This window comes from Crassostrea angulata, chromosome 10 (assembly GCF_025612915.1).
Source record: "Crassostrea angulata isolate pt1a10 chromosome 10, ASM2561291v2, whole genome shotgun sequence".
Lineage (NCBI taxonomy): Eukaryota > Metazoa > Mollusca > Bivalvia > Ostreida > Ostreidae > Magallana > Magallana angulata.
The window spans coordinates 54,830,979-54,843,089 of NC_069120.1; the positions used below are offsets into that span (position 1 = coordinate 54,830,979).

At 35.5% G+C, this 12,111-nt stretch overlaps 1 protein-coding gene across 1 annotated transcript; it reads left to right on the forward strand.

Moving 5' to 3' along the window:
* Positions 1–180: 180 nt before the first annotated feature.
* On the forward strand, positions 181–12,104 carry LOC128167417 (sodium-coupled neutral amino acid transporter 9-like). Its single transcript, XM_052833129.1, has 15 exons — positions 181–390; positions 769–795; positions 965–1,088; positions 1,331–1,416; positions 1,834–1,897; positions 3,765–3,858; positions 3,959–4,126; positions 4,482–4,529; positions 4,640–4,843; positions 5,113–5,232; positions 5,352–5,458; positions 8,401–8,505; positions 8,710–8,858; positions 9,206–9,295; positions 10,826–12,104. The coding sequence occupies exons 1-15, from the start codon at positions 308–310 to the stop codon at positions 11,001–11,003; spliced, it is 1,647 nt and encodes a 548-aa protein (XP_052689089.1). The 5' UTR covers positions 181–307; the 3' UTR covers positions 11,004–12,104.
* The last annotated feature ends 7 nt before the right edge of the window (positions 12,105–12,111 follow it).

Genomic DNA, 12,111 nt, shown 5'->3' on the forward strand with positions numbered 1-12,111 from the left:
GGGTAAACTTGTTATATTGTAAACTTATATATTGCCCAACCAAATGCAAACATTCAAATACAGTGTTCAATCAAGATGTATATATAAATTATTATACTCAGAACGGGCAAAAGTATATATATATATATTTTTTACCGAAGAATAAATTGCTTGCTATCAACTTCCATTTAATCATTTCAGAATTTTTTTCTATCTGGAAAGAAAGGAGACTGTAAGTCATCTTCTACGGAATCTGGTGAGGGAATTCGGGTTTTAAACATGATGACATTCCAGATCTAGGAGAAATTTGTCTTTGATAGCAGATATCATGTCAATTAATAGAGAACCAGGGGAAATGTCGCCGCTACTAGAGAATGACGACAGTTCTCAATCATCAAACAACACTGCTAGGTAAAGAGTGCACAGACTGCTTCAACAGATATAATGCAACTATATATATAGCAGACTGGCAATTGTAATCATAAATTAAAAAATCCCTTGGTAAATCAGTCTTTTACAGTCAGTATATTACCGGTAGTCAGTTGTGTGTTCTATTAAATGCAAAGAAAGTAACTATACATTGTGTTTGTCTTGGGTATTGTAGGTAAATTGATACCTTTAACCTGCTTTTAGAATACTCTGGTAATATCATGCATATTTATATTTTGAATGAATAAAGCCAGACACTGGCAGTGTGTATAAGGATTGCAACAGTCCATGGAGCCATTTCATGACTTTTTGTGTGTATTTAGACCTCTTCTAAGCATTTGTTTTTGTTGTATTTTGCAGATCTCCAGATCAGCTGGAGAGGAGAAGGTAGGCATCATTCTCAACCTAGACCAATTTAGGGGTAGACGTTGTAATCTCTTAGTCTTTTCCTTGAAATGTATTGTGCCACACAATCTCGTTGCGAGTAATGAGAGGTCTTCCTTTGAATGCACCATAAAATGGGCTATATGGATGATGTGTATTTCTTTCTTTTTAGACAGCCGGTTGACTTCAGTTCATTACGCAGCGTTGGGAGTAGCGGTGAGATGGGCTCCACCTCGGCGGTGCTCCATCGATACAGATACTATAGCCGCCTGGCCCCGCACACTGATAGTGCCTTTGTGAGTACTATACACAAGTCTGTTACACTTACAGTCAGTATGTTTTGTACACAATCAGTAGGGTTTATGTTGTATATACCTTACTCCAGTGAGGAATGAAACATCTTTGTTCAGTTGTTAAAGTGATGTATGCTATTTTCACTTTTCTATACCTGTTTTACAGATTTAGAAGCTCTCATAAGTTGTTTTAGCTTAGACACAGTGGATACATGTTGTTTACTGGTTATTTTTTATCTTTGTAGCAAATGCCAGATCATGTTGTCCCCCCTGATTTCTACATTGTGGTTCCAATAATAACCGAGGGAAAACAGAGCAGCCTGATTACCATGTGAGTCCCCGATCAAATCAAGAGAGATAAAATACTCACTGCACACTTTGAAAAAATACAACCGAAACCAAACAAATAAATATATAGAATAGCTTTATTGAACTCCTTAAACCTTAGAAAAAACATATTACAAAAATGATTGGTCTACATCATTATACTTGTAAAATAGCAACATTAAACTAGAAATAGATATCAGGGAGAGCAGATTCCCAGATTACCTGTAATAAGAGACACAGGTCACCCTGGCCTATATTCATTTGTTTCCTGAATTTTTGTTGTTTCTTTAAAGCCTTGTTTTTCTTTTTACTGTGTGCTAGTTTATTTTAAACAAAATCATAATAAAGACAATATTTTATGCATATAGACCAAAACATGTTATGAATTTGATTACCAAATGAATATTTTATTTTCTCACAGATTTTCTCTCTGGAACACAATGATGGGAACATCCATTTTGAGTATGCCATGGGCAATAAGACAGGTGTGTATGCCATGGGCAATAAGACAGGTGTGTATGCCATGGGCAATAAGACAGGTGTGTATGCCATGGGCAATAAGACAGGTGTGTATGCCATGGGCAATTAGACAGGTGTGTATGCCATGAGCTATTAGACAGATGTGTATGCCATGGGCAATTAGACAGGTGAGTATGCCATGGGCAATTAGACAGGTGAGTATGCCATGGGCAATTAGACAGGTGAGTATGCCATGGGCAATTAGACAGGTGTGTATGCCATGAGCTATTAGACAGGTGTGTATGCCATTGGCAATTAGACAGGTGAGTATGCCATGGGCAATTAGACAGGTGAGTATGCCATGAGCTATTAGACAGGTGTGTATGCCATGGGCAATTAGACAGGTGAGTATGCCATGGGCAATTAGACAGGTGTGTATGCCATGGGCAATTAGACAGGTGTGTATGCCATTGGCAATTAGACAGGTGTGTATGCCATTGGCAATTAGACAGGTGTGTATGCCATGGGCAATTAGACAGGTGTGTATGCCATGGGCAATTAGACAGGTGAGTATGCCATGGGCAATTAGACAGGTGTGTATGCCATGGGCAATTAGACAGGTGTGTATGCCATTGGCAATTAGACAGGTGTGTATGCCATTGGCAATTAGACAGGTGTGTATGCCATGGGCAATTAGACAGGTGTGTATGCCATGGGCAATTACACAGATGTGTATGCCATGGGCAATTAGACAGGTGTGTATGCCATGGGCAATTAGACAGGTGTGTATGCCATGGGCAATTAGACAGGTGAGTATACCATGGGCAATTAGACAGGTGTGTATGGCATGGGCAATTAGACAGGTGTGTATGGCATGGGCAATTAGACAGGTGAGTATGCCATGGGCAATTAGACAGGTGAATATGCCATGGGCAATAAGACAGGTGTGTATGCCATGGGCAATTAGACAGGTGAGTATGCCATGGTTAATAAGACAGGTGTGTATGCCATGGGCAATTACACAGGTCTGTATGCCATGGGCAATTACACAGGTGTGTATTCCATGGGCAATTACACAGGTCTGTATGGCATGGACAATTAGACAGGTGTGTATGCCATTGGCAATTACACAGGTGTGTTAGCCATGGGCAATTAGACAGGTTAGTATGCCAGGGGCAATTAGACAGGTGAGTATGCCATGGGCAATTAGACAGGTGTGTATGCCATGGGCAATTAGACAGGTCTGTATGCCATGGGCAATAAGACAGGTGAGTATGCCATGAGCTATTAGACAGATGAGTATGCCATGGGCAATTAGACAGGTGAGTATGCCATGGGCAATTAGACAGGTGTGTATGCCATGGCCTATTAGACCGGTGTGTAACTAAAAAAAACCTCACGTGTAAACTGTATAGCAGGCAAAGATTTAATGTTATCTTGATGTCCCATGTAAACTCAACCAGGATCTTTATTTGTTATATGAACTTGTGTGTAAATTAAGAACTAGTAAAGAAATGAAATGATTGTATCAATGCAGGAAGAATTATTTACGTTTTCATATCCCAGTTTATTTGATTAATCTTGCTGGCAAGGATGCACACTGAATATTCTAACTTAGACAATTTTGTTTCTACAGACTTTGATATATTAAATGACATAGTGATTTTAACCCAAGTAATTTTCAAAATATGAAATTGTTAAAATTTGGACCATTCATATTCTACAGCAACCTACCATTGGGCCTGGTTTCTTTCATTCTCACAATGTCAGAGGTTTCTTAGTAAAATTTATTTTGCTTAATGTAAAATTTTTAAGAAACACCTGAATACTTAATGATGTATTAAATTTTTTTCATGAGTTACTAAATCACTGTAATGGCCTCTCTATATACAGGCTGGCTTTGCGACAGGAATTTCCCTTCTTCTGCTGATGGCCATATTGATGTTCTATACAAGCTATAGGATTCTAAAAGCCATGCAGTCTATGGGTGAGTCACAGGACAATATAAATACTTTCACATACACCATTATGATAATAAATCCATGATGTATTACAATCTAGATACTAGTAGGTTATATCATTTTCAGGTAAGCTGGATTCTGGGATTGATTTTTCGGACGTCTGTCACATGATCCTTGGTAGGTGGGCCCAGGTGTTGGCGGTGGTGTCCTCTCTCCTGACACTTCTGGGCGGTGCCATTGTCTACTGGATCCTGTTGTCCAACTTCTTCTTCAACGTTGTCAATTTCATCTACCGTAAGTCAATTTACTATCCCCTCACTAGGGGGCATAGTACCTCGGATTGTGTGTATAGGGGAGTGGTTGTGTGTTATTGCACAAAAGCTTGTTAGTAGTATTATAATATTAAATCTAAGCACTTAAAATTCCATACTCTTCTTTATAAGAACTGTAATAAGTCAAATACTGTTCTTGTAAATTAGTTCTTGAGGTATCCAATATTATACAGTAAAAGAAAAAATGAGTCAAATTTATTTACATACATTCAAAAACATTTCCTCTCTGGATGTGGTGCTCCTGTTTCTGGTTGTTATAGAAACTGCTTTTAAATAATCCTTCTGATGTTTTATAAACATTTGTTTCACATTTCTAGATCACAGTTCTTCACCACACAGCAGTGTTTCAAATGGAACAGACTACGGTTAGTATACATGTATCTATCGCAAAAAAAAAACAGCGAGACATCAGTTGATGATTTTTATTTTCCACTTTATTTAGAAATAAACTGATTTCTGTTTATGATATATATAGTGTGCCCATCAATGTCCCCCCCTTCACACCATGGTAACCATAGCAACCACAGTGGGTCATTTTTGGCCTCGCCCCACCCCCACGACGAGGTTTACGACCGAGTCTGGGATGAGCAGTACACGGTCCCGTTTTTTCTGATAGCTGTCATTGGACCCCTCATCAACTTCAAATCGCCAACATTCTTCACCAAGTTCAATGCATTAGGTAAGGTCATAGAATGGTGTGAGAAAAATGTTGGCTGTGAGAAATGTGAATGATCTTATTTTCATTGTAAATCAAAGATAATTGTGCAAAAGTAAGAGAATTTAGTCAAGGAATGTAAAGGATTTGTAACAGAACTAATCTTATGTTATCGTTTTACAATGATTATAACAATACGCAAAGTGAACTTGTAAGTTTTTCTTTTAACTGTAGTTAATATTATTTTACATTCAGTGCCAACACCAAACATATGAGTCTTCTCTTTGTTACAGGTACTCTTTCTGTGACATACCTGGTTTCATTTGTGGCAGTCAAAGCCTCCAAGTGGGGATTTCACCTGAATTTTCAGGGAGTCGACATTCCCAACGACCTTCACAATATTTACATTCCAGGTAAGTTTGTAGGATTCTTTAGCACCTGTATTTATTGGGAATGTTTCCCTGGAGAAGACAAAGTTCCAGCAGCACCTGTGAACTTGAAAAACTCATGAAATGGAACTGCTTTATTTCAGATTTCCGGGGGACCTTCGCGGCCCTGACCGGGATCGCAGCTTTAGCCTACTTTGTACAGAACTGTGTCATCTCCATCTGTCGAAATCAACGCCACCCTGAGAATAATGTAAGCGATATTTTTCCCCCATTAGTTATTTATAACACAAGTTATTTCCAAATACATATGTATGTACATGTAATAAATGTATCAAAAAAGTTATTTAATCATTAATTATAATGTATTTATACATGTTTGAATATGCTAAACATTTTTGAATTTTTAGCTCACCGAGACGAAGTCAGGGGGAGCTTATGCTATACCCTCGGCGTCGGCGTCGGCGTCGGCGTCGGCGTCCGGACCTGGTTAAAGTTTTTGTTGCATGTCCTGTATCTAAGCTATTACTTGTCCTATCTTCACCAAACTTGCATGGATGATGCATCTGGACCTACTTATGGACTTGAAAGACTAGGATGCTGAATCTGAGTCCTAAATTTCAGATGCTGGAGGAGGTTAAGGTTGTTGGACCAGGTTAAAGTTTTTGTTGCAGGTGCCCTTTGATAGCAATATCTAAGTTACTGCAGGTCCGTACTTCACCAAACTTGCATGGATGGTGTGTCTTATGATACTGATGCACCAGACAGGCTTGAGTGCTGAATCTGAGCTATAGGTTTCGGAAGCTGGAGGAGGTTAAGGTTTTTGGAGCAGGTTAAAGTTTTTGTTGCAGGTACCCTTTGATAGCAATATCTAAGTTACTGCTGGTCCGTACTTCACCAAACTTGCATGGATGGTGTGTCTTATGATACTGATGCACCAGGCAGGCTTGGGTGCTGAATCTGAGCTATAGGTTACAGATGCTGAAGGAGGTTAAGGTTTTTAGAGCTGGTTAAAGTTTTTGTTGCAGGTGCCCTCTGATGATGATATCTTAGTTACTACTGGTCCTAACTTCACCAGACTGCTATGGATGGTGCGTCTTATGATACTGATGCACCAGACAGGCTTGAATGCTGAATCTGAGCCATAGGTTTCGGATGCTGGAGGAGGTTAAGGTTTTTAGAGCTGGTTAAAGTTTTTGAAACAGGTGCCCTCTGATGATTATATCTTAGTTATTGCTTGTCCTAACTTCACCAGACTTCAATGGATGGTGCGTCTTATGATACTGATGCACCTGACAGGCTTGAATGCTGAGTCTGAGCCATAGGTTTCAGATGCTGGATATGGTTAAGTTTTTTGGAACAGGTCACATGTTTAATAGATGATAGTACTATTTCAACTTGCATAGTTGACTAAACTGTAATATGAATGAATCACAGAGGAAGCTTCAGATGCGGAGCTTGATCTCCATTATCAAGGATGCTAAAAAATATATCTTAGTTATTACAGGTCCTAACTTCACCAAACTTGAATGGATGGTGTGTCTTATGATACAGATGCACCTGACAGGCATGGATGTTGAATCTAAGCCATAGGTTGCGGATGCTGGAGCAGGTTAAGTTTTAATTGCTAGTGCCCTCTGATGATGTTATCTTAGTTATTACTGGTCTGAACTTCACCAAACTTGCATGGAGATGCGTCTTATGTATACTGATGCACCTGACAGGCTTGAATGCTGAATCTGAGTTAAAGGTTTCGGATGCTGGATGAGGTTTAGATTTTTTTGAACAGGTCACATGTTTTATAGATGATAGCTTGCATAGTTGATTTAACTATATTATAAATGAAACGCAGAGGTTGCTTCAGATGCAGAGCCTGATCTCCATTATCAAGGATGCTAAAGAAATCTCCTACCTCACTTAAACCTGCTTGATAGAAAGATGAGGTTGTTGTTAAATGATATAACATGATTCCTATGATAAAGTATTGTATGATATGAAACACTTTTGTTTAATATGATACAATATAATATCATATGTTATATTGTAAAAACTTATATAATGCGATATGATATTGTATCAATTTTTTTGATATTTTATGATATGATATTGTATCATGATACTGTTTTGTATAGTATTGTATATTATGATACAATATTATATTGTATCATACGATATTGTATAATATGATATTGGATTCTGTAATTTACAATTATATCACACGAAACTGTATTATATCATATTGTAATATAATATATTATCGTATCATACGATATTGTATAATATGATATTGGTTTATTTGATATATTATTGTATCATATGATACAATATGTATGTATGATATTGTATTATATAATATTGTATTATATAATATTTTACTTTATCACATAATATTGTATCATTTGATATGATACAATGTTATATCAAATTATATTGTATCATATAATACAATATCATATTATGTATCAAATATTATACATATTATATAAATATCATACAATACAATATATCATACTATATTATACAATATAATATCATATGTTTCAATGTTATGATGTATTATGTAATATGATATTGTATCATATAATACAATATTGTATTATATATAATAATGTTGTATTATGTGATCAAATACAATAAGGTTTAACACAATACAATGTAATTTCATATTTACAATATCATCTTTGTTTATTGCAGTATTTTATTGTATTATATGATATATATTGTTAGTATGATAGGATGCAATATTTAATTTTATATTATTATATTGATTAATATATGAACATATGATTATCATACAATTTTTTAACAGATGATATATGATTTTGTGTCAAAACAGAATCCATGAATATCCAAGATCATAAAGTATGATTTTCATACAATATGATAAAGGTGGTCTCATAGGGGTGATGCCTCGTCTCGGTGAGCTTTGTAATCTGTGATTACCTATGTTTTTATTTTCCTGACAGTTATTTACATTTTTGTAGAACTTGTAATGTGTAATTGTTTTTTTAACATGACAACAGCTATTTAAAGATTAAATAATACAGATAACAAAGTGTGTGCATTATGTGCACATGGTGCAACTAATGTGTATTTGCATTTTTCAAATTCTCCAGATGACTTTATCGATTCAGTTAGATGTTACATACTAATATTTCATATCTTCCTAGCGTATCTTACATCTTGTTATTGTAGATACGTGATCTGACCATAGCCTATATCTTGGTCGCTGTGACCTACATATATATGGGGGTCATGTTTTACTCAGCATTTCCACTGAATAAAGACTGCATAGAAGATGTAAGTGTATCAGTTTCTCAAATGTCCATAGTCTTCAAAGTAATTGTACCTGATGAATATTGTGAAATTTCAGGTCTACAATTAATAACTTGGTGTTTATTTTAACTCATAGTTACTGTAGCTAAATAGGTCAATCATTGTCAATCATTGACATAGATACTGAGTACCTGTATGCTTGTACCTGTCACAATCGTCTATTTATAGAATCTGCTGAACAACATTGCTGACACCGACATCATGGCGTTTGTAGCGCGGATCGGCCTTTTCTTCCAGATGATCTGCGTCTTTCCTCTGCTACTTTATATATTCCGCGCACAGCTACTCTTCTCACTGTTTGGAGATGTCTGGCCAAGGTAGACAACCTTACTCTTAACACAATATGTTTATGTTCTTGATTCCAATCTAATTAAAATTAGATCCTTCACGCTCTCGTATTTGATATGTTGCCTCACTGCGATTGTTCTTGATTCAGACACTATAAGATATATTCAGCTACTTGTATTTCTTCTTAATGTAAGAACCTGTGTCTTTACCAGTACAAAATGTTTGTCTGCTTCTCTTTAAACAGATTGACTTTTCAGCAAAATGAAATCAGAATTTGTTTTAGCTCCATGTTGGTAACAGGTAATACAACCGAGGATAAGTTTATATATATATTGTTCGTCATTTTAGGGAACTCTCTGTGTATTTCTATTTTTAGTGTGAAGCATGTCCTTGGCCTCAATGTGTTGTTAGTGGCGGTCTGTGTGGTGTTTGCTGTGTTTTTACCACACATAGGAAGTATAATAGGGTAAGATGTGGCTAACACATAAGGTATAATAGGGTAAGATGTGGCTAACACATAAGGTATAATAGGGTAAGATGTGGCTAACACATAAGGTATAATAGGGTAAGATGTGGCTAACACATAAGAGGTATTGTATGATAAGATATAGCTTACACTTATGAGGTATTATAGGATAAGATATAGCTTCAGTGTCTATGCTAATTTTCACCAAAATTCGTCACTTAGAAAAGAACATAATCGATTTGTCTCAATAATTTCCGAACAACCCTCGTAAGAGGTTTTATAGGGTAAGATATAGCTAACACATAAAAGGTATTGTAGGGTTATATATACAGGAAGCTAGTGTTTACTACACATAAGAATTATAGGAAGTATCCTAGGATAAGGTACATGAACAACTCGTAGGATATAAGGCAAATGAACTTCTCGTATGTTAAGGTATGTAAACAACTCCAAGGATAAGTACATGAACAACATGTACCTTATCCTAAGACTTGTTCATAAGCCTTATCCTAGGAGTTGTTCATGTTCTTATGCTAGGAACATTTCATACACCTTATCCTAGGAGTAGTTATATATCTTATTCAATGAGTAGTTCACTAGAATCAATGCCTTATGTATCATTTTATGAGAATCATGTACCCTTTAGATATAATACTATGGAATCATTAAATTTTGTGGGGGACAATTTTCGTGGATTAATGAAATTTTACAAGTTCGTGGGGACGTGATTTCGTGTATTCTGTTAAACCTACAAAGGAAATATGACTTTATTACCATAATTTATTAATTCGTGGAGGATGTTAATTCGTGGGTGATAGGTGGTCTAATATCTGCCCCCAATTTTAACCAATTTTTAAATAGTGTCGTATAAAAATCAAATCTTCATAAATCATAGTGCAGTGGAGGCCTATCACTTTAATCTTGATTTTAACCACCATTGCTCGTTGGCAATTTATCTATGACGTCAACTTTTTGACCTTATTCCCGCAAATTTGCAAATGGATGAAAATATCTCATTTTTGCTTTATAATTTGCATTCGGAAGTCTAGAGCACAGGTCTGCTCAAGTAAGATTTTAACATATGTTTTTCTTCAGATAATTATACACATTATACTAAAAAATGGTACTTGAGCAAGCCTGTGCTCAATGTTTCCCAGTTGAAAAACCATCGGAAAACACCCATATTTTGCTTCAAAACATCACTTTATCAAAATTAGGCAATCTTCAAGACGTTAATTCATTATGACGTCACTGTGGTGATAACCTTTTGCACCCTTGTTTTTAATATGATTCTAACTATCTTCACCCTTATTTTTAAAACGCTTTATAAAACTTTAATTTTAGGGGCAAAAAATGCATAAAACCGCACATAGTCCTTTCACAAAAATTGAGCCACCACAAAATCTAATGATTTCACAGTATTCTTAGTATTTTACACTTAGATGGCACAAAGGAAAACAAGATATGCACTGTTTTCTAGTTTCCATCAATTTATTAACTTTTTGTTAGTGATTGACTTCTATGTTGTAGGTTTGTGGGGGCTTTCTGTGGATTTTCCTATGCCATACTTCTGCCATGCCTGGTACACATGAGGACATTGTTCAACAATGGAGAATTATCTATCCTCACCGTAGTGTTTCATTCCACTCTGATTCTTCTTGGACTTGCAAATTTCATTGGACAATTTCTTATCATAGGGAAAACGTAAATCCAAAATTAAGAGACTCATTTTTTTAAGAATTTATATCAATTTCAGTATTGCTGTAAAGGGTTATGTATGTTCTTAAAACTGTTTTTGTTTTGGGAATTTTTACGCAAATCCTATTGTATGGAAATTTTTGAGTGAATGTAAAATATATATTTTATGTATGAAAAAGTATGGTTTAATATTTGTGTTATTTAAAATTTGTTCATTTTCATGGTTCTTTTTCAGATAAGTTTCTTATTTATAACTTGTTTGATCATAAGTCTCATTTTCACTTTTGTAAAATATTTATCATTGTCATGCATTAGGTGAAAATTAATTAATTGTGTAATGATGATTTGCATATGAGCCACCCCCCCCCCTCACATATGCCTTATCATTCTTTTACTGTCCATACTCTCCATGATGGAATTATTAAACCAGAGATTACTGGAAACCAACTTTTTTTCGCATGCAAGAAATTTTCGCGAGGTTAGCTAGAGCCTTGTTGTCGCAAATATTTCTCGCCGCGAACCAATCCTTTGTCTATAGTTTTTATAACAATACAGGTCTGGATAAGGCTTGGTCGCGAACATTAGTTGTCGCAAACCAGTTAATCGGCAGTTAATCGCGAAATAAAGTCGCCGCAAATAAAATTGGTTTACAGTATCATTTCTTAAAGAGCTTTCATTTCAATCTAGGTATTTTCACATATTAGAAATACCTCATTTTGTTTTTGTTTAACATTAAACTTTATTTTCCTCATTTGCTTGTTAAAACACAGTTGTACTAATGAAGTTGATTCGTTAATTAATGTCAAACACCACACATACATTGATCTCTTTCGATGGATTCCGAACTACATTTTGTGTTGCATGTATTGTTACCTCTATATACCAGGTTGAGTTACTCGATCTCTGTGATATATTTTTGCCAATATGAACAAAAGCTTGCAAGAGATTATATTGAAAATTAAATGTTCTATATTTATCTTAGCATTAATACATGTAAATGCATGTCTGAATATATTTTGTGATATTGATGTGTGATCGGCCAATGTGAGATATTACTTATATTATTGAGTTTGTGATCGGCCAATGTGAGATATTACCTATATTATTGAGTTTGTGAT